The following is a 21,719-nucleotide window of genomic DNA, read 5'->3' as shown; positions in this document are numbered from 1 at the left end:
GGGCAGGAATCTGAGAGGGGAAGAGAAGAAAGAGTTGGGCAGCCAGGGAGGACGGGGGCATGCGCTTTTTTAATACATTCTGAAGGAGTCGTGGTTGTATTGGAACCAGCATGGCTTTGTCAACACGGCAAGTCACATTTTCTTCTCACCAATAAATGCGCGTCGAAAGAGCCAGGATCCGACGCGGGCAGGGGCTGCATGAAGTTCTAGCGTGCGGCGGGAGCTGGCCTAGAGTCTGTGATAGGCTGACGGCGCAGGGATGGCGGACACAGGATGGCAGCAGCAGGGTATCATGGCTTGGCCCGGTGGAGCGTTCAGCGGCTGGAAAGCAGCCAAAGACGGTGACGATGTGACGGCCAGAGTGTCTCTGCTGCAGGACAACTCATCAGTGCAGCGCCATGTTGCCCATGTAGCCACACCAGGTGGTGGACCGGAAGGGCGGTGATACTTGAACTGTCCAAACGGGAGCGCCCGCGACGGTCGACTGCGGGCCGCTCGTTAGCTGCTGGCTAGCTGGATGCGCCGTAAGCCAATCATCCCATGGTACGTGGAAGAATGGCTCGAGGAGAAGAGAACAAAGGTGTGACATGGCTGCAACACCATCAAGTCCAGGCTCAGCATCGTCGGCGACAAGGTTGCGCATCCGTCTGTGAGCCACGTCGACAGCTCAACAGCTCGACAGCTCGACAGCTGGCCAAGGGGGGGGGCGCGGTCCGGTACGGCAGCTGTCACGCTGCGTCGTGATAGGAGTTGGGCGCGTGGTCGGTCAGTTGACATGCCGGATGCGATATTGTGCAGAAGCCGAACATTTCTTTCGCGCAGCCTCACTTTGGGTTTCTGTTTTGGGGCTGGGGGCGCTCGTGGCCTTTTTCCTTTTCNTTTTTTTTTTTTTTCGGTTTGAGATGGATGGGATGATGTGGCCGCCATCAGCTAGTCAGCCAAATGCTCTTGGCGGATTGGTAGGCTGCCATGTCGGACCATTATTCTGTTGGCGCATATGTCAGAAGTATACAAAGTGAGCTCGTGATTCTACTGTCTGCCATGAGCCAATCCTGCAAGCCAAATGGCAGGTTATTGCCTCTGTCGCATCTTGTCTCGTTGGGAGAATGCTAGCCTAGCGATGAGTTGTGCGGACGGCTACGGTACTATTGCGCAGCACGGGCTTGGGCGTTTCTTCCGAAGCATGCGATGCAGACAAGCCGAGGTGTGGTGGCTGGCGTGTTGTTGCGTGTTGGCAGAAGTCTGCCTGGGAGAAAAGGGACAGGTGATAGATAACTAGTGTAGGTGTGTAGGTGCGGAATATGCCACGGTGTTTGAGTGCGATGGTGTTGAGAGGACGAGCCATCTGACAAACAGCCTCCTCTGTCGAGTACGACGCTGACTACCGGGTAGGCTGTTTGAGAGGGGCATTGGAGTGGACAGCTCCTCAACAGCAACCCAAGTCAAGCAAACGGGCATCTGGCAGCTTCGCGAGGCAGAAATTCGCTGGCAGCTGGAAATTCTCAATAGTTGTGTGTTGTCCGTTTTGCCTTGCACCGGCAGCTGTCGATAACTTGCCCGGTGGCCATCGTACCTAGACTGCGATGTAGGTACCTATCCAGGAGGTACAAGGCAGCTGGGTAAGCTTATTCTAGACTACGAGAGGGTACTAAGCTACCGACCGATCGGTACACGCCTGGGGCATGCCCTTGCAAACTCTGCCAACTCTGGCCGCATTATTATAATGTGCAACTATCAACTCTCATCGCCATGGCTCAACAACGGACCGATGCAGAATCGCAGTTTATGCCACCGTAACTAATTTGTACCCCTGAGACTGCCACAGCATCCTTGTCCGCCGGTGAGGAGTTATTTCAGGTCTCGTTTCAAATCGCAAATGCAAAACAGGACTGCGCGCGCGTGTTGTGTTGTGAGTGCCACCTAAATTGCCCTTAGTACCTCCATCGGCCATCTCACGCGATGCGCTATTTATGTCAACACCGCGTGGGCGATGGCTGGATAGTTACTCGGAGACCAGCTTCTCACATCAATGCCGGAATCTGAGATCTGCCGCCCGCCATGCACGAAAAGAGCCGTGTTATCGGCTCACGCTCGCTCCTTTGACTTGTCTCCATCGTCGCTCCCATCACATCATCAGCTTCACTTGTCCCCAGACGTCACACCGAATCTCTCCCACACTGTTGCAAAACCCGAGCTTGCTCCAGCTGGCGCACAGATTGGCGATTGGCTCGTGGAAACTGTGGACTTGTGGACAGTCGCGTATGTAGTCTGACCCTCTTGAACCATTCGGCCACGGCCACGGCGTGGACGTGGGCGTCGTACCTGCACTCGCCTTTGGCGCTGCCAGATGAAGAACAGATTTATTAGTTAGTTACGGCGTTGCCATTGCCCCGATGACGCAGATGACGGATGACAGCACAACTCGTCCCGCTACGTAATTGCGCATCTTCAATCCGCTTTCCCTGCTCTCACTCGCTCGCCATCTCCGTCTCTCGGCTCGTGGTGGGAACTGCGACGCCCTCAAGCCCTCTTTTATTAGTTACTGTTAACGAATAATAAAGCCCTTTGCCCCTTGCTGCCCAAGCAAACCGCTGCCCCTCCTCCCCCTCGGCACATCTTCAACTGGCACACCGCCTTTCGCGCTATGCCCGCCCTTCGCCGTCCTCCTCCCCACGCGCTCTGGGCCCTCTACGCCACCAAAACACAAAATTACAATCGTCATGCTCTCGGTCAGTCATCGACGGCCTCGTTTCTAACCGTCTTCTCGCCTCCCGGCGGCCGGCAATCAAAGGAAAGCTCCTGTCTAGTTAGGACTTGCCACGCATGCCACGCTTGCCACACTCGCATGAGACCGTGTGCCAGCCGAGCCAAAAATGAGCCAACCTCGCCATGTTTGTCAGGGCTCGTATCAACGGCCTGTTGAATGAGACCAGCTCACATGTACGGAGCAGCCCCCACGACGACGCCCACGAACAAGTGGATCGTTGAGACTCTGCTGTGGCAAAGTCCCACCAGCGTGCGACTCTTGGTCTGATCCAAGGGACTGGTCCATTGCCAGTGGCATTGATTGCCCTAATAAGAACTAACTACAAACTAGTGAGAGTTGCGCTGATTGCCTCGACATTCTGTTGCCTTCATTCCCTGCAGTGTCCCACCTGCAAATCTCCGCAGGGCCCCTCGCTCACACACACACACACACACACTCACACCTCACACCTCACACATCTCGCCTCCAGTATTACGGAGTACGCTCTGGGGACACAGGGACCAGGGCTGGCCTGCCCGTCACGTCGGTGATTTGGCCAGAAATCCAGAAATGTCCAGCCCTGAGTCGTGCCACCAGCGACGTGTCGACTCCCAAAGAGCAGTTTTAAAGCCAGTTACATCGCCCGCCTAGTTAGATCCACCATTCTGCCTCGCCAGCCATGTAAAACAATCTCAGCAAAGGCTCATGGACGACGTGCAAGTTAGTTTTCATGCATCTCGCATCGTATAGGGGGAAAGGGGCGCGCTCAGTGCTTCTTCTCCGACACTACCTGCTGCTGCTTCCTCATTCTTCTTGCCCATTGTTCCATCGACCAGCAGCGCCTTGAGTTACTTTTCTTTAAGAATTAGTTACTGGCCCATTGGGCCACTAGCCGACCGGCACTAAAAAGATAGTGCCGTCGTTACCGCTCACTCGAGTTGTATAAGTCGGCCTAAGCTGGCTGTTGTCGGTCACCTGCCCAAGAGCACCACACCGCCATCCGGCACCTTCAAATAATAAACTTGTCGACATCGTCAGCCGAGCGAATCCCGGCCTTCCTGGAGCTGTGTCTGCCCTCCAATCTGGCTGAGAATACGATAGTCTCCTTCCATACCAGTATTGCTCGCGTGGTCAATGCCCGACCTGGCGGGCGCTCCCCGCGGACCTTTGGTGGCCGTTGCATGACAGCTTCAACCTTTCCAGACTCGAAATTCACCCTCTTCTCGACTTGCTCGTCCGGATCCTGATCCTGATCCTCCCTGCCGCGGTACACTTTTATTTTATTCCTTGATTGCTTCTTCCCGTGCTGCTCCCGTGGCTGCTATTTACGGACAGTACTCTTGCAACATGGACCCTGCACAGATGGCTCGCCCGACTATCATGTATTCTGGCTCGGGTCCTGAATCTGGACCATGGAACCCAAGACGGAGGTAGGAACTCGTCGAACAGTCACCATCACAACTCGCATATGACGGTTTTGCTTTCTCCTGGACTGACACTTTCTTTTTATCAAAAGCCATTTGCCGAACTCGAATGCTCACGACTGGCCTCGCGATGAAATGTACTCGGCCTCGAGGTAAGATTACTACAACTTCTCTTCTGCCTTGTCGCCCAGACATGCAAAATTCGCAGCCAATAGTAACACTTTCCCGTCTGGATCATGAAGTATGAACAACTATGGCGCCGGAAATACCTATGCTCCTCGCACGGAAACGCCGTCCATGGCCCTGCCCGGCTTCATGCCACCACCACAGAGCGGATTGAACACGAACGCTTTGCCCGCCTACGGGTCATACCAAAGCTCCAAGGCTTCATGGGAGGCGCAAGAGAGACAGTCCCCGACGGAGTCGGTGGATGATATCCTGGCATCACCGAATCTCTCCGAGTACTCTCTGGAAAACGGAGGCGACAGCGCCTATACCGGACGACGAGCCAAGCCCAATACTGCGAACGCGGCGGCGAACCCCAGGACCCGACCTCAGCGGCGCCCCTCCAACCGTGACGAATTCGACGGGCCTCATCAATTTCTCCAGCGCCCTCCCCCCGACGTCGTTGCGATGCAGGAGCGCGAGCTGCCTCATCTGCCGACGAATCTGCATGTCCAGGAGCAAGACATGGTGCTAGGTCAGGTCAATGATCGCTTGTCTCAGTGCGCGTACGACTTTGTGGCCAAATATCAGTTCCCTATTCCTCTATCGCAGAATATGCGACCGGTAGAGCGGGCCCAGGATCGAGAATGGACCGAGTGGGTTTATCTGCTCAAGAGGCTCGCAACCAAGCGAAGGATTCCCGCCCGCGTCTTGTACAACGGTCAGATCAAGCAATTTGTGACCATTTTGGAAAATTCACTGGAAATGAGACACGCTTCCAAACACCAAAGCCGACCGCTCAAGGACGATAGGAACATTTTGCAGCTCATCTCGGCAGGCATCCAGGTTGCCAAGATTCTGCGGGATGCCTCAGCAATGGACTATCTCGACCGACTGTACATCTCTACCGAGAAGCAGATTCAGGATCGCACCTCGTCGAGATTCCGATCCTAAGCTAGTCGGTACGGACGACAACGGCCCCTGGGAAACCTTGACGCGGCCGAAACTTTCACGTTTTATCTATCATCTTGCCTTGGAAATGCAAAGGCATGCTCCTATCAGGACATACGTTTTATACAAGCGCCGGTGTTGCAAATGAGGTGAGCCGGCGCAACAAATTAGAAGGGATAGTTACTCCAGCGGCTGTCGATGTGGTGTTTCACATGCTGCCAAAATTTCTACCCGGCGAGTTTCTTTACCGTTTTCTTTCCTTTTGCCCTCCATGCTTTGATGAGCGAATCAAGATTCGGCGGCTGCCCAAGTCACATTGCACGCGCCGCGACGCAGCCATGGCCTTTGTTTGCTTCTGCCTCGAGGCCTTTTGCGATTTTCTTTCCTACACCTTTATCCGTCGCATCACTTGCTACCGAGACCTTCTTTATTACGACCAGCGTTTACTTGGACGGCCATGATGAATACAATGAATGCAACACAGAGCAAAACTATCACAGAAATACCCTGCACGATGATAAGATGGCAACGTTGTACCGTGTTTGGGGCATGGGAGGGAAGCAAGTCTGGCATTGGGCCTATCTATTTTCCCGCGAGTTGTTTATGGCGTTTATAAGGCTAGAGTTGAGCGGCTTTTGTGTTTTCTCTCTATCATGTCAAGATAGCCTTGCAAATATACATTATCGAAGAAACATTTTGTGCATATGACAGCAGACGAGCGGATGAACCTATACAGGGTGTGCTAGGCACGGATAGTATTCTGCCAGTGATGAATGAAAGAACGACTAATCGAGCAGCGGAACAGGCTAGAAAAAGATGGCGAGGACTAGATTATTGAACAAGTCCAGAAATATGTCTCACTGGATATTCATGCCATCGAATGATATCTCATCATCTTGATGCTGGTCTAGGGTATGTGGTGGTAAATGGTCTGTTTCTTTGGTAGCCTGGACGGTAGAAGAAGCTGGCTACGAAAGGCAAACCCCACGAATAACTACCAAGCCAGAGCCTAATAACGTATTAAAAAGCGTCTCAGCTTCTGGAGCGCTCGGTATCTCTTTGGCGGAAGACGCCCAGCGGCGCCGGTGCATGTGGGCGTGCAACGGCTTGTCACTGGACAGCTGTGCCATTCGGTGATTCTTTCAGGTTAGCGCCGGCCATCACTTGCATGATCATTTTCTCTGACCGAAGGCATTTCTGAGGCGCTGCTGGACACAATGTCGCGTGCTGAGCCGTCCTTTTTAACGGCCCTGTGCCTTCTCATCACATCAAAGAAATCCTCCCGTACCTGCAGCCAAATTATCCGTGGTTGCATCGACGCTGTGCGGCCATCCTCGATAAATCTGAAGCCGCGACGACCACCACAAACCAGGGCGGCCCGCCGAGTCACATACTAATCGATTTTTGGACCGATCACGTCGCCGGTTCATGCAATTTTTCCCTCGGAAGCGAGAATTACGGAAAGAAATTAAGTTTGGATAAGGGCTTGCTGCGCCAGACGTGTCGTTCCACCCGGCCAACGTCCCAGAATGGCGTCCGTTTCCTCCCACAACGGCTCCTCGCACCCGTCACCATACGACTTTGACTCCAACGGCGACACGGACGAATCATGGCAGTACATTGATTATTCCAGCAGCGGTTCCGCGCCCGGGTCCGTCGCATTCCTGCCCAGCCCCGCGAGCGGCAGCCTGAGCGGCTTCGCCATCATCGGCCACCACCACACGACGACCATGGCGTCGCCCTCGCAGCATTCCATGTCGCCGGTGCTGGGGGACGCCGGCGACCAGGCGTTTCTCCCGCCGCCCATGTCACTCCCCATGAGCGCCGCGATGGAGGCCGGCGACTTTGCCATGGCGACGACGGGCGACTTCATGGCCGCCGACGGCATGTTCATGACGCCGCAGGAGTATCTCTTTGCCCAGGACGCCTTGTCGGAGTGGCGGCCAGACGCGCTGGGCCTGGCCGGCACGTCCGAGTTTCATATCGATGCCGTGCCGGCCCTGAGCCATGCGCAACAGCAGCCACCGCAGCTTGCGGCGGCACCCAATCTGGACCTGGACGGCTTTCAGCAGTTTCAGCTCGAGGGTACGTTTGTGCAGTGGGATCCCCATGGAGCGGGCGCCGCATCGCCCGGCGAAGGACCATCGATGAACGTGGCCCGGTACATGTCGTCGCCGAGCCAGCACAGTATCGGCTCGCTGAGCCCGCGCTCGACGACGTCGGTCAAGTCCGAGGGCAGCGGCAAGGCGTCCCCCATTGCCATCCGCAAAGTGAATTCCGGCAGAATCGGCAAGAGCAAGGCGGAGCAGCAAACAGGAAAATTCCACATTGTCACGCCAAACTCCATCACCGCCAGCGCCGGGCGGCCCAACCCCTACGAGTGCTTCGAGGCGATGCGCACGACGCAGCGCGGCCGCAAGGGGCCCCTGGCCAACGCCACCAAGGAGGATGCGCTGCAGGTGCGCCGGCGCGGGGCCTGTTTCTGCTGCCGCAGCCGCAAGGTCAAGTGCGACACGGAGCGGCCGTGCAAGCACTGCAAGAAGCTCATGGTGCAGGTGCCGCAGGTGGTGTGCTGGCAGTTTCAAGATTTCCTGACGATTCTGTTTCCCGACTTCATCAGCGCCCACTTGAAAAAGGACGAGATGGGCAAGTTTTTGCGGGACAATGTGGACGGGTTCCTGATTGGGGGCGCCTCGCAGTCGTGCTCCGTCAAGCTCTTCTCTGGTGCGCGATTTGTCACGACGCTGGACATTGAGGCCAAGTTCTTCACGGCCAAGACGTGCGATGTCCTGCAACACTGGCACCTCAACTCTGGGAGCACCGGCGTTCACTTGGACTCGAACGGATCCGCGCCGATTGGGCTGGACGTCGCTGGCGGCAGCGGCGGCCAGAGGGACGAGGTGCGCAGAAAGGTCAAGGCCTATGTGCGCCAACTGACCGAGGAGCCCGTATTCGCGGAGCAAGTCACCGACTCGCTGCGCTCGACGAGACTGCCGGCCAAGATCCTCGCCATGGCGCAGGCGTACGCGCAAAAGACGGACTGCGCCATGGTGAAGAAGGCCCTGTCCATCTACGCCATCCACTATGTCATGACGCGCCACCTGTGCCTGACGAGCGACACGGTGCGCGCCCTGCAGCCGTCGGGCCTGGTGCCGCAAAACAGCCCGTGGGTGACGCCGCGCGTGCTCGCGCGGCAGGTCAAGTCGCTGGCCGACGAGATGTGCATGCGCGAGATGCAGCAGCTCTTTGAGCTCTTCACCAAGGCGCTCAAGCCAAAGTACCGCAAGGAGTGGGCGCCGAGCCTGGCCGCGTTCCTGGTGCTCTGCCTGTACATGGAGGCGGTCGAGACGACGACGGACAACTTTGTCATTTCGCAAAACGCCGTCAACAGGAAGAACAACGACGCGCCGTCGTTTAAGCGATCGTTTGCCCTCGACATGTGCAGGGAGGTGGAGAATATGCCGTTCAAGCAGTTTGCGTACCAGTTTCACCACATTTACCAGACACACTCAAAGGACCCCAATACGAAACCGTTTAACCCCTTGTTCGATGATAGCTTTGCGGCGCAGAGCGAGCTGGATAGGCCTGCGCTTGAGTTGGTGGCTCAGCTGCAGGATCTATTCCAAGGCGAGGATTGTAAGTTGTCATAATTTTGGTGGCCCGGTGGCTGACCATGTGCTAATACGGTGAATGTAGGGCAAGATATGCAATTCCTGGCAGATGATGAGCTGCTGCTCAATAGAGGCGACAATCCCGCGAGCATAGACACATCCTACCTCTACACAGGAAGACTCGTGTCCAAATTTCTGCTGTCCTTTATTGATGAAGACCGCATATTCGGCAGCAAGATATGAGCATTTGTTTGATTGAGCACGATTGGACTTTGTGTAGCGTGTAATATTGGGATTTCATGACATTTGAGCAAGGCATGGACATAGAATACAACGATAGATACGACATGATATACAGCAAACAGTTACAGAAACAAGATATGTTTGTCCGATTTTAGTCCTGGCGCCACACTAAATTTCAATGGCGACAGGGTGGAGCGGACTGGTTGTCTAGACCAGAGGTTTGTTCTCCCACATTCGAACGAATATAATAAAGTTGACACGCTTGCGCATTGAAATCGCTAGGTGTAGGCATTCTGTGGGGTGCATGCAAAAAGACAAGAAAGGAGGACATGTCACGAGTTGGCAAAGCTTACCGTTTGTGCAAGAGGGCGGCCGAGAAAATGCAAACGACAACCCAAAGGCTACGACGGTTACGTCGAATTGCACCAGGCTTTCTGTCCCATCTTGCGAGAAGGAGATGTCCATTCGTTTCGAATTCAACTGGGTTGGCAAAGCCAGGTATTGAAAAGGAAGCAAGAGGAATCTGCGTGATGAAGGAGAGAGAGATTGTTGAAACCGCAAGAAAGAAGAGCTCTGGGTTGAGTAAAAACCAGTTGTGTGGGTCGACTTGCACGTGATGCACCGCGGGAGGGCCCGCCAGAGGGAGAGAAGTCTTGTGCCTGGCGACGGTTCGCTTCTTGTCGTCCTTTTTCTCTTCTTCTTTACACTTTCGCACAATTAATCAACCGGGAGCGAAAATCGCCAACTTGCTGCCGGTCATATTTATGTGCTAGAAGAACCGGGCTGTCTTTAACCAGAGAAAAATTTTCTGTTTCTCTTTTATTTCGACGAGTTTTCTTTTCCGCGATTCTCATCGGCTTGGGATGGAGCGTCCGACATGTATAAATTCTCGTGTGTGACAGATTGGCCAGGCTGCCACGTCGTGCGTGTAGAGTTCGATTCGGCTTTTGGGGGAGTTCTGGAATCGGACGAGTGGTTTGCTCGCGGGGTACGGATACCAGCAGATCCTATTAAACTTGCCAAACGACAAGAGTGCCATGTGCCATGTGCCGTGCGTGTGTCGTAAGACATTGGGCCTTGTTGCATGCCACGGGCTTTGGTCTCTCACAAGCCTGGTCCTCCCCCGCTACATGTGTCAAGTTGCGCCTCCAGTCGTCGGTCTTGGAAATACGATCTGGTTTCGCCATTGGCCATGTTCTGATGCAACCGGCTGTTCTCGCCCTGCAGTCGTACGTCTGCTAATTAGCGGCCCAATGCCTGCAAGCCTGCTTGGACAATAGAGAACTTTGGTAAAGGATTTTACTATTTTCAGCACTTGCTAATATTTGATACATTTTAGCAAGGTACATACCTATCTACCTACCTAGCTAGGTAACAAGGCTCACGTTGCCCTGCTACCTATTACTAGCTAGGCAGGCACATGTAAAATACAAGAAATGCAGGCTCACTCCTGTCGTACAGTCATGCTGCTATACCTCCCTGCCTGGCATCCAAGTTACGCAAAAAGAACACTGCCCCAAGATAAAACACTTCCAATCATTCACCAAGCATCCTATAAAACCCTTCGTCGCCTGGAATTTGGAACCTCTCGCTCCTAAGCCTGTCTCTCCCAGACCCTTACCCAACTAGTACTACGCAAGCATCTTTCTTAGGTACCGACCAGCCACCATCTTCTTCACCGACTTCAGAGACCACCTGTGGTCTAGGTACTTAGACAGGGGCAGTTTGGTCACCTCCTGTCGCCGTGCAGATAATAAAGGACAACACGACTAGACCCTTGTTTACTCTACCAAAATTAATTTCAATCCCTTCACCACGAAATGTCGGCAATCAATCGGTCCCTGGAGCAGAGTAGGCTCGAGATTATGATCCTCGCCATCGGTGTCTTGGTTCTCGTCAGTCTGCTCGGCCTCATCGTCTTTATCAACCTCCGGTTCAGACCACGCGGCGAGCGCAAACGGCAACAGAATGACTACGGCTACAATCAAAAGCCTGGCCCGTCCAGCGAAAAGTGGGAGGCGTCATAGAAGGACCGGCCTCCAGCCGAGGCGGCCAGATACAAGTACCACGACACCTTCCTACAGTCAGTTCGCCGTCGCAGCATCTCTCTTGCGGACAACGCCAAGCGAGAGTTCGCCTCTCTGACACGACGCGCCACACTGTCTGTGCCGGTCGACGCAACCGCCATCGGCCCGGATGTCAAGCCTCAACCAGAACACAGGCGCTTCCGGCTCGTGCCGTCTACCAACACCGAAGCCACCAACCAGGAACCAGTCCAGGACGACCATGAGTACACAAGGACCGCGTCGTCCGGAAACGATGCAGGCCATGACGAAACTGGCCAGAAGATTGTTATGATATAATTGAATACCACTTGGCAGCGGAAAAAGCAAGGAGTTAAAAAAAGGGAATGTCGTTTATAGCCACTGAATCGTCGATTAAAACATCTGGAGATGGTCGGCCAAGTTCGAGAGTCTTGTTGTACATTTAAAAAACTACCGAATTTGAAAGTCGCCCGCAGCGTCGTTACTCAGCGTGAAAGTCCGTATGTCGAGTATTGTGTGGTTCGCTTGCCGGTCCTTTCCCATCCCTCAAAAACGCCCAATTTTGTACATGCCAGTATTGTCTATCCGATGCGGTGTATCGCTCCCGCGTTCGTCTATGAGCTCTTCTTGAGGTCGCGCGCGGCTTGCTTCAGGTTAAAGTTGCACTCTTCGTATGCGCGGCCGGCACCGAAGCCGGCACCGATGAAAGCAGGCCAAGCTCTGCGGCGGAACAGAATGACCGAGAAGACGACACCAAAACCGAGGCCGATGCTCGACTTGACGAGGAGGTTCGACAAGCAGCGATCCCACTACAATTTGGTAGCCACGTTAGCATTCCTGTGCCCATGCCTGAAAATTTCGTCTTGCGCAGTCGTGCGGTCGCGGTCCGGGATGATGGGCTACTACCTTTTCGTTGAGGAGAGTCTCGCTCACAGGTCGGGAAATGACGCTCGAGGGAGCCGGGGTGGCAGTGTTGGAATCGGCCATTGCGGAGGAAAGTCTAGCATCGGGCGCAAAAACGTTAGAGGAAACACGTGGCAATCGCAGAGCTGCCACATACCTATATGCGATGCAATTGAGCTGGGCAGAGAGGGTACAATGGGAGCTCTCGAGCTTCGTTCTATGACAGGACTGACGCCAAACCTGACGAGAACCAGCCGGTCGGCGGTAGCCCGTTTGGCGTCCACACCCGAAGGCGGTGAGGAAAGCCAGTTTCCAATCTGGGACCACAGCGGTCGGCAGAATTTAGAAATTTTTGGGTGGCCGACTCTCGCATGTGGGGGCACCCTTCGTCTCCAAGAACATTTGATCTGCAGTAACGGCGCATTTCTTCCTTTCTTTTTGCAAATATTCGGTGCTTTGGAGGCTGTTGTGCTTGGAATGTACTGGTTGAGCTCCTGCGATTGCAATCATGGTAAGTCTTTTCTATAACCCTCACTGAACCGAATCAAACTAAGACTCGCTCTTTGAATAGGACGCCGATAATCTTATCAAGGTTGTACGTGGGCTGGACCAGAGCGGTCCAGGTAAGGATGGGGAAAATCTGGATATTCTCTGGTCTAAGCTCGTTGCATCTTCGGATGATTCATTCCACGCCGCTGAGGAGAGTACGCTCCGATGGCTGCTCAAGTCCATGAACGGCAATGCGACCACCGCCGAAGCCTTGCGTCGCCACCCATTGACCTGGACCATGCTCGACTGCGTCTTTACACGAATCCCTCTATTTTCTCTCGCCAAATCCTTAGCGGATAGAAAGTTTGTTGCAGTCCTCCAACAGACGCTCAAGGATGTCTCGACAGTCACCGGCGACAGCACCCAGCACACCACCAAGAAGCGAAAGCGATCATCGTCGGCGCAGTTTGGCAGCGACGAGACGAAACAGCCACACGGGTGTCTTGCTACTGCAAAGGCGCTGTTCACGACACTGATATCGCTGCTCAACCGCCTCGACGACACGACAGCTACGACCGCCCGAGACAACATTGGTGCGGAGCATATCAAGTCCTTGTTCTGTATGTCTGCTGCAGACACTGCTGCGCTTCTGGCACCCACATTCTCCCTCTGCCAATTGCTGGTTGATACCGAATCGTACGACATCGAAGGTGCTGAAGAGTGGGTTGCCGTGGCATCGTCGCTTTGGAACCTACATATGCAGGGCACTGACGACACGTCTGAGGTTGCTACCCATCTGTTCTCTATTCCCGCTTCTATCCTGAGTTCTCTAGAAAACCTATCAGATAAAGGAGCCAGCAATGCGCCGACCGTGCTAAAGTCCAAATGGAGTGCAGACTTGCAAGAGTTTCTCCAGCGCAACTTGATCCTTCCCTGCCGAACGACGTTTCTCAACCGACAGGATTTTTCTGCCATTACTCGCGCGTTGGAGGCAGCTGAGGCAAAAGCTCACCTGGTGGTACCCTCGCTGTATTTCCTAGCCACAGAGTCCTCGGATACAAATGCCGAGGGCGAAAGGCGCAAAAATACAGTGGAATGGATGAAGCGAGTTTTCGAAGAGGTTGAAGGAGTGATTCGTCGCAACCCGGAGCAAAATACGCTCATCAAGCTGATAATTCGCCAAGCGATCAAAAATTCTACTCCTGTCGATGTGAAAAATCTGCGAGAGATTGCGCGCGGCTATGTTTTAGAAAGACAGCCAACAGACTGGGCACTTCTTGGTGGCGTTGTTACGTGCGACCCAGCGGTATTCCAAACCAGCGGGGATGGCAGCGATTTGTTGATATCAATTTGCGACAAAATTTCAAAGTCGACTGCGCAAGAGCCTCAGGAGCCAATTGCTGAGGTTCTAGGTGCCGTACGACAAAGTTTCGTCATTCGACGCGATCTCGTGGCGTTTCTGCAATTATGGTTTACAGAGCTGAAGAAAGCCGAGGAGAACAAGCAAGCGGAACAGTCACCGTGGTTCGGAGAGGGACCAAGGAACTACAAGGGCGAATACTTGCATGACTTAATTGAGAAGGAGTTGAGTACATCTCAGCTTTCTGAATTTGTCGGCTGGTTAGAGTCACAACCCACGCAATCTAGTCCCAAATCTCTCTGCATAGTCTGCGATGCCATATCCGAGGGATTGAAACGAGATACCTATATTGACGTGGTTGGTCTACGACTGTTTCAAATGACATGGACAGTATGCTCCGAGCTGTCAGAACTGCCAGCCAGATGGCGTGTCAGCTCAAAGACGATGCGATGGGCAAGCCCTGATAGAAAGACCGTCGTATGGGAGTCATTGAAGGACAAAGTCAAGCAGACTTTGAAAAAGGGAGGACTAGACGCCGAGGAAACATTCGAATGCTTTCGTTTCTGCTACGCTGCGTGGGACGCTTTAGCTACCAATGCCGAGACCGTCAAGGAACCAGCCAAGCTCATTACAAGCTTTTCTGAGCGGCTCGCCAAGAAGCTCATGTCCGAGTCTGCAATTCAGAAGATCACAGTCTTGGATAGGGCCGACTCCGAGTTAAACATCTTCGACGCTGAGATACCAGCGTCCTGCTACCTTGACGTCTTCCTTGCTGGCGGCAGCCGATTCAACCGCCTGTTCGCGATGGCAAGCGGCGGTGTCCCTGAGCCCCTGAAGAACGCGACGACTTCTTCTGAGCTTGATATTGAGGATAAGCGAACTCTGTGGCGAAAAGTTTTCTCGAACGATATGAACCTCAACGAGGCAAAGCTTGCGCGAGCGCTGGTCGACCAAGTCATTGGGGCACTAGAGCAATCAGGCAACGAGAAACGTTGGCCGAGTAGCGATGCGACTCTCATTCTGCAGACCCTCAGTCGCATTCCACTCGACAGCTTCCACCGTTGGCAACGAGAAAGGATAATCACCACGTTGCATACGAACTGCGTCAAGATGATCAAATCTCCTGAGAAGACGCTTCTGCCTTCATGGAAACAAGTACTGAGCCTGACAACTAAAATGATGGCGCGGGCGACATTCTACGAGGGTATGACGTTTGATCACCTCGTCCAACTTGCCGATGCCGTATCTGTCTGCATCTCAAAAACGTCTGCTGGTGAAGAAGAGACTTTGGAGATGATTGAACGGTTTTCCCAGATGGCCTCTGCGACTCTTCGCCAAATGGCGGAGCAGGTGGACGAGAGAAGCACAAAATACTTTGGCGATTGCTCTGCATATATTTCTACTGCGACTGCAACCAAGTTTGAGCACGTTTCTGGCCTTCATTACACTTTGATCAGGTCATTGATATCAGTTCTCGCGAAGTCACCAAACACGCAAAACAACGAAACACTGAACAAGCTTGTCGCTGAGAGCCAAGGTATGCTGGCCAGGGCCATCATGTCTGTCATCAACCCTCTGATTACGGCCAAGGCGCTTCCGGCGGAGCTCAGCCCGGTCGAGACGCTGCAGCTTCTCGCGGCTACAGATGCGGCGCCGTTGGCTGCTCCGCTGGCGCAATTTTACCAGGGCAAGGAGCCGGCGGCTCTGCAGACGTTTGCCGACAGCTGCAGCAGCAAGATGACAAGGGGCGATGTTACCGCCTGGAAGCTTCAGACCCTGCTGCGCAATGAGCTGCCTACGGCGTTTCAGCTACCAGCGCCAAGAACATTCGACGTCCTCGCGCCCCTCCCACGAAAGCTACAATCCAAACTCCTCTGTGACTTGACCAACTCCATCACAAAGTCACTGCGCGTGCAAGAAAAGGTAGCCTATCTGCGCGACCTGGTCGATGCCCTGCGCGCTGGCTGCTTCACCGATGGCCAGACTCTCGCCATCCAACAAGTCGTCCACGACATCATCGCGTCGCCCGACTACACGGGCAAGTACGACGGCTACGATCTCGCCGCCGCCTACAGCGAGATTGTCACGGTGCTCAGCAAAGCCCCCGCGCCGGGCCACGTGGCCCTCTGCCGCACGCTGCACTCTCTTCTCGAGCGCAAACCGCAGGCCGTCAGCCAGTGGGACGTCGAGGCCACGCTGAGCACAATCTGCGACCTGTCGGCCGCCCAGGACGCCGACCAAGCGCGGGTGCCGTACGTTTGGCTCTGCAAGCTCACCGACGTCATCATCAAGAAGCACCGGCTGCGCCTCGAGGGCCACTATCATCTGTTGCTGACTGTCTTACAAACGCTGCTGGACCGGCTAGTGACCGCTGAAGTCGGAGCGGAGGCGACGGCGTCGCAGGAGACCAAAGCGCATGCCTATGCGCGCCTGATTACGCTGGTTTGTGAGCCGACGGCAGGCGCCGTGTCGCGCACGCAGCATCAGGGCGCCCTGGACTCGGCGACGGATGCCGCCAAACGCTCCGCTGGACGACATATGCATCTGGTCCTCATGCAGTACGTCAAGCTGCAGCTCACGGAAAACGTGCCGCGGCCGATCCGCGAGGCGTTGGAGCCGGCTATGAATTCCATCTTCGACATTACACCACCCGAGGGGCGCAAAATCCTCAACGATGCCATGGATGCGAGCGGCAGAGCCATTTTGCGAGAAATGTTCAAGCGATACGTCAAATTTGGTAAATGGAGCGGAGTTTAAAAAGGTAGAGAAAGAAATGTACATGAAGCATAATGATATACAATACTGGTTTATAAATATATACAAGTGCGTGGTGTTTGCGTTGCGCCGATTAGGAATTATCTTGCTTCATTATGCGGTGAAGTTCACTTTTGGATACTGGTATACGTGCTGGGATGACCGTGCTTCTTGCCAAAGCTGCGCACGGTGCTGACCTGATCATACTGCACAAAGATCCAGATAATGGGCACCAGCCAGGCGCCGAGGGTGTCGATTATCCAGTTGTTGCGGAGGGAGCCACCAATGACGCCGAAGCGCATCAGTTGACCGAGCCAGTTGACCACGATCATGAAGTGCCCAGTCTCGAGGCCGCGGATGGCGGCGCGCGCCACCTCGTCGGGCGTCTGCTTGGGGTCGGCGGCCTCGAGCTGCTTGGTGATGGCGGGCTTGGTGCGTTCCTCAACCTCGAAGCCGGGCGAGAGGATGGTGCCGGGGAAGACGATGTGGACGCGGACGTCCTGCGGGTAGAGTAGCACCTCTTGCGAGAGCGTGTCGGCGAGGCCGCGCAGCGCCCACTTGGAAGGGGCGTAACCCGCGTAGCCAGGGATGGTGTAAAGGGCGGCGGCGCTGGATGTCATGACGAGGTGTCGAGGGGTCGCGTCGGCGTCGGGGGCGAGCCAGGCGCGCAGGATGGCGTGCGCCATGTCGGCGGTCCCGTGGAAGTTGATATCCATCTGCCGGCGCAGTAGCACTGCCTCGGTCTCGACAAAGAGCTTGGGCACGGAGACGCCGGCGATGCACCAGACAATGTCGGGTGCGCGGCCGCCGTTCCATGCCGTGGCGTCGGCGACGACGCCGTCGGCGTACGAGGGCACGGAGACATCAGCGGTGATGTAGTGAAATCGTTGTGTCGACGGGTATTTAGCGGCGGCCTGGGATGACGATGGGGGTTAGCTGTGGCCAGGACGAGAGAGCTTGGTGGACGTACCTTGGCCGTCTTGATGGCTTCTTCAAGCTTGGCTGCACTGCGGGAGACGAGGATCAAATCGGCACCTTTGGCAGAGAGCTGCGTCGCAACGGCGAGACCCATGCCCTCCGATCCACCAGTAATCAGAACAGTCTGTAGAGAGGGAGTCAGAAGCTCGGTATGCAGATTGGGGGGTCAAGGGTCCATTCGTACCTTGCCCTGCACTGGCATCTTGTTGCCGCCAAAGAGACCCATTGTGTTTGCGACAGCGAGCGTTACGACCAGCGTGACAGCGACCCAGACGATTGGTGACTGCAACAGGGCCATTCAGGGCAGAAATCCGCAATGTCAATGGTTTGGTGTAGATGGGTGGTTTGAGCTTGCCAGAGTTGGTGGGATTCGCTAATGATTAGCGACCGTGACCGCGCCTACCTAAGCTCCACAGGAAACCGCCAGCAGCATGTTTGCCTACTCGACTTATCTCCATCATAACCTGTACATGGGCAATAGCGCCGCGCAATACGGCTTGATTGGCACAACCTTGATTTAATATCTATATGGACTCGTCGTCTGATCCATTTTCGATGCGCTGAAGTCGTCATTCCACGCCGCGCGAAGCCCGCCAGGTTTGGAGCCCGACGCGACGCCATGTCGAGCGGCGGAAGAGACGAGCTGTTGGTTCCGAAATTTGGGTCTTTTAAATCGAAAGAAGCACAAGAAACACCGAAGGAGCGAGATGAAAGTCGGAGAAAAGATTCGAGTCGCCACAAAACGAAGCGCTCTCATCACGACGACAGGCATGAGCGCCATCGTCGAGACGGCAGCAGAGAGTCCAAACGACCAAGAGGGCGCCCTCCGTCCCATGAGCGCGAACGCCGCACATACAGGAAACCAGCCGAGGAAACCCCCATCTCGCGCGCATCAGGACCAGAGTTGTACATAATCGACACGAAGGGCGATCCACTCATACGACGGTATGGATCGCTGGAGAGGTCAAAGGTACCTGCCTACTATCGCCATGGCCGTGGGCGGGTATTGGGAACTCGTGGTAGGCTGATTATCTATCGCGATGGCCCAAATGATTCTTTTGGTCTTCGTATGCCTGGAGAGGGCCTGCCTCGGTACCGAGATCGTGACGGGCTGCGCTCTAAACGGCCCATGGCTCACTCACGACCTATTGCACTGCGGAGGCGCCGGGTAGCGCCGGCAAGGGAAGATGAGGACGACGAGGGATTCTTGTCCCTGAAAAGCTCAAAACAGCAGAAACGAACAGAGGATTCCTCTCAAGACGAGGGGCCCTCGTATCGATCGATAGAGGGCAAGGCTAAACCTAAAGACTACGACAGTGACATGGACTCGGATTCGGATAACTCCGAGGTGGATAATGTAGAGACGAGTAAACCTCTCCTGTGGAAGTCAATACAGCTGAATCGCCGCGTGAAGGAGAACCCGGAAGACATAGACTCCTGGCTGGAGTTGGTCGAGCACCAAGACGAATTGCTGCAGGCCAGTACCGCCGAAGGCACGGCTCCGGACAACGAGTCCCACAGTTACAGTGAGATCAAGGTGTCCATGCTCGAAAAGGCTCTCCAGAATGCGCGGGACGCCGTGGACCGCGAGCGCATCCTCGTGCCGCTGATGCGCGAGGGTGCCAAGGTCTGGAGCATCAAGGCAGCGGCCAAGAAATGGGCGGAGCTGGGTACCCAGGCAGACTCCCACGCTCTCTGGCGGGTGCGTCTCGAGTTTGCCATAACGAGCATCACCGAGTTTGACTATGCTGGCGTGAAGACGATGCTCACCCAACGACTACACCATGCCCTGTCGGAGGGCACGCGAGCCTATCTGGAAGCGATCGAGGTTTTTCTGCTGGCGACTAGATTTATGCACGACGCTGGCTACAGAGAGCTGGCGGTGGCGGCGTGGCAGGCGATCCTGGAGCTGACATATTTCCGGCCAGAGGCCCAAACGGAGCACGAGCATGTGCCCGACTCTTTTCAGGAGTTTTGGGAGAGCGAGGTGCCGCGGATTGGGGAACCGGGCGCTAACGGATGGAAGCACTACGTGGCGACGGGCGGACAGGATGAACCGCCAGAGCCGCTGCCTGATCCGTCTATGCCGGCGGCGGCCCAGTCGATAGATGCGTTCAGGGCGTGGTCGCAGCTTGAGGTCGAGCATGCCGATGCTGCCAAGCTACCAGCGCGGACCATGGATGGCGACACAGAAGACGACCCGTTCCGAGTCGTGACATATACAGATATTGAGCCGTTCCTCTTCATGATGCCACTCCCTCTCGCGCCGAGCATCAGCAGCTCGCTTTGGGATGCGTTTCTCATATTTTGCGGCTTGCCGCCTGCGTCATCCAGCGACTGGGCCAGAACACTGTACAAAGACCAGCTCCTCGCTCCTGTGGGAAGCAGCATACCGGCCGTAAGCATCGACGCCGCCACAGCACCGGAGCGGCATGAGGACGAGTCCATCGTGCGCCGCCCGCCGCTCTTCTACCGGCCGTACAGCGCTTTTTCCATCTCGCCAAGGCTGCTGTTTCCAGGCAACGCGTGGTTTCGATATCTCCAGCTGCCGTCGTCAAACACCTTGGTCGATGATCGCTGGCTAGAGGCTACACTCGGGCAGCTCATCTTTTCGGCCGGGTGCAAAGACCTGTCGGAATATTACCTGGCTGTTTCCTTTGCCCGGGACCCCTCGTCTGTGAAGAAGACGGCTAAGAAGCTGCTAAAGCAAAGCCCGGACAATGCGTCCTTGTACAATGCGTATGCGCTCGTGGAGCATGCAAGAGGGAGCAGCGATGTAGCGGCCAAAGTCGTCGAATCAGCACTCTCGTCTCCGTTGGTGAGTTTCCAATTCATTACCTGTGAAACGTCTTGAGGCGCTAACACAGGGGCAGCTTTCGAAGCAGAGCAGCCGCTTTCGGCTACAGCACACGGCGGCCTGGATGGCGCTGGAGAATGGGGACATGGTCTGCTCTAAACGAGCACTCTGTGGTGCAGGTACTTTAGAGAAAGAGGTATCGTTTGCCGACGTACTCAAAGCTGGCTCCGCATTTTCGGGGACTTTGTCCAAGTCATTGTCCACGGGTGACGTCGAGTCGGCAGAGACGGCCGGTGAATGCCTTGTTCTACACAGCTACTTGACCAACAGTGAGGCATCCGAGCCCATGTCGCTCTCACAAGGTAATATATCTGCGGCCATGCAGACGCTGGACTCTATAAGCAGAGAACTCGCGGTACGTGGACACGGCATCACGCCTTCCTGCGAGCGTCTTGTCCAGTCCGGCGCACACCTTTTATATCTCCACGCTACAAGAGGGTACGTTTCATCACCATGCTGCCAGTATCAGAATCACCACTCACATTTTTCACTCGCAGGCCACATCGCAGGGGCTACATTCGAGACCAGGCGCGCAAGCATCTGCAGAGCTTCCCCTCCAACGCCATCTTGTTGTCCGTCTTTGAGTGGTCCGACGCCGGCCTGCGTGTGGTGGATGAGACGCGACAGCTGCTGCGGCAGCGGTCCTTGTCCGACGACTGCGTAGGCCGCCGGCTCTTTGCCGTCCAGCACGAGCTCCTCCGGGGCAACGCGCACACGGCGCGGGCGGCGTTCGAGCAGGCCGTGCGCAGCGACGCCGGCCGGGCGAGCGCTATGCTGTGGGTTTGGTATATCCGGTTCACGCATGCGCACAGCAGCAGCAAGGGCGCGGTGGATGTGCTGTACCGCGCACTGCGCCACTGCCCCTGGGCCAAGACGGTGTTTCTGGAGGCGTTTGGGACGCTCGCGGGGGATATGGGAGCGGACGAGCTGCGGTCGGCGTACGGCATGATGACGGCAAAGGGCTTACGGGTGCACGTTGAGCTGAATGAGAGTCGAGGCCGGGCTGACGAGGGTGGAAGATAGGGCAAGGGCGTTGATGAATAAGGGTGTTGATGAATGCCATGTATAGTTTGTATACTTGTATACTAGATGAGGTATAGGCAAGGGACATTCGGTCGCTGGCCAATAATATATATTGTGATGTATACTCTACTATATTGACCAAGGGCCCTGTGCATAGAAGGTGTAATGCG

General features: G+C 55.2%; 8 protein-coding genes across 8 annotated transcripts; 5 read left to right on the top strand and 3 right to left on the bottom strand.

Annotated features, from left to right (window-relative positions):
* Nucleotides 1–4,093: 4,093 nt before the first annotated feature.
* Nucleotides 4,094–5,289, top strand: CCM_01672 (uncharacterized protein; the record flags this gene model as incomplete). Its single annotated transcript, XM_006666827.1, has 3 exons — nt 4,094–4,176; nt 4,263–4,322; nt 4,413–5,289. 3 exons carry the CDS (start codon nt 4,094–4,096, stop codon nt 5,287–5,289), a joined length of 1,020 nt encoding a protein of 339 aa, XP_006666890.1.
* Nucleotides 5,290–6,815: 1,526 nt separating this feature from the next.
* CCM_01671 (Fungal transcriptional regulatory protein) lies at nt 6,816–9,140 on the top strand (the record flags this gene model as incomplete). The annotated part of the gene is made up of 2 exons (XM_006666826.1): nt 6,816–8,922; nt 8,983–9,140. The coding sequence occupies 2 exons, from the start codon at nt 6,816–6,818 to the stop codon at nt 9,138–9,140; spliced, it is 2,265 nt and encodes a 754-aa protein (XP_006666889.1).
* A 207-nt stretch (nt 9,141–9,347) lies between these two features.
* On the bottom strand, nt 9,348–9,605 carry CCM_01670 (uncharacterized protein; the record flags this gene model as incomplete). Its single annotated transcript, XM_006666825.1, has 2 exons — nt 9,348–9,433; nt 9,494–9,605. The coding sequence occupies 2 exons, from the start codon at nt 9,603–9,605 to the stop codon at nt 9,348–9,350; spliced, it is 198 nt and encodes a 65-aa protein (XP_006666888.1).
* A 1,355-nt stretch (nt 9,606–10,960) lies between these two features.
* CCM_01669 (uncharacterized protein) lies at nt 10,961–11,503 on the top strand (the record flags this gene model as incomplete). The annotated part of the gene is made up of 2 exons (XM_006666824.1): nt 10,961–11,151; nt 11,197–11,503. The coding sequence occupies 2 exons, from the start codon at nt 10,961–10,963 to the stop codon at nt 11,501–11,503; spliced, it is 498 nt and encodes a 165-aa protein (XP_006666887.1).
* Nucleotides 11,504–11,799: 296 nt separating this feature from the next.
* CCM_01668 (DUF543 domain protein) lies at nt 11,800–12,172 on the bottom strand (the record flags this gene model as incomplete). Its single annotated transcript, XM_006666823.1, has 2 exons — nt 11,800–11,994; nt 12,092–12,172. The coding sequence occupies 2 exons, from the start codon at nt 12,170–12,172 to the stop codon at nt 11,800–11,802; spliced, it is 276 nt and encodes a 91-aa protein (XP_006666886.1).
* A 424-nt stretch (nt 12,173–12,596) lies between these two features.
* CCM_01667 (Nucleolar 27S pre-rRNA processing protein) lies at nt 12,597–16,694 on the top strand (the record flags this gene model as incomplete). Its single annotated transcript, XM_006666822.1, has 2 exons — nt 12,597–12,599; nt 12,660–16,694. The coding sequence occupies 2 exons, from the start codon at nt 12,597–12,599 to the stop codon at nt 16,692–16,694; spliced, it is 4,038 nt and encodes a 1,345-aa protein (XP_006666885.1).
* A 125-nt stretch (nt 16,695–16,819) lies between these two features.
* Nucleotides 16,820–17,895, bottom strand: CCM_01666 (3-ketodihydrosphingosine reductase; the record flags this gene model as incomplete). The annotated part of the gene is made up of 3 exons (XM_006666821.1): nt 16,820–17,605; nt 17,662–17,793; nt 17,854–17,895. The coding sequence occupies 3 exons, from the start codon at nt 17,893–17,895 to the stop codon at nt 16,820–16,822; spliced, it is 960 nt and encodes a 319-aa protein (XP_006666884.1).
* Nucleotides 17,896–18,288: 393 nt separating this feature from the next.
* Nucleotides 18,289–21,549, top strand: CCM_01665 (uncharacterized protein; the record flags this gene model as incomplete). Its single annotated transcript, XM_006666820.1, has 3 exons — nt 18,289–20,487; nt 20,537–20,964; nt 21,024–21,549. 3 exons carry the CDS (start codon nt 18,289–18,291, stop codon nt 21,547–21,549), a joined length of 3,153 nt encoding a protein of 1,050 aa, XP_006666883.1.
* Nucleotides 21,550–21,719: the final 170 nt, after the last annotated feature.

Source organism: Cordyceps militaris, assembly GCF_000225605.1.
Source record: "Cordyceps militaris CM01 unplaced genomic scaffold CCM_S00001, whole genome shotgun sequence".
In the NCBI taxonomy this organism is placed as follows: Eukaryota; Fungi; Ascomycota; class Sordariomycetes; order Hypocreales; family Cordycipitaceae; genus Cordyceps; species Cordyceps militaris.
This window is presented reverse-complemented; position numbering and strand designations above follow the sequence as displayed.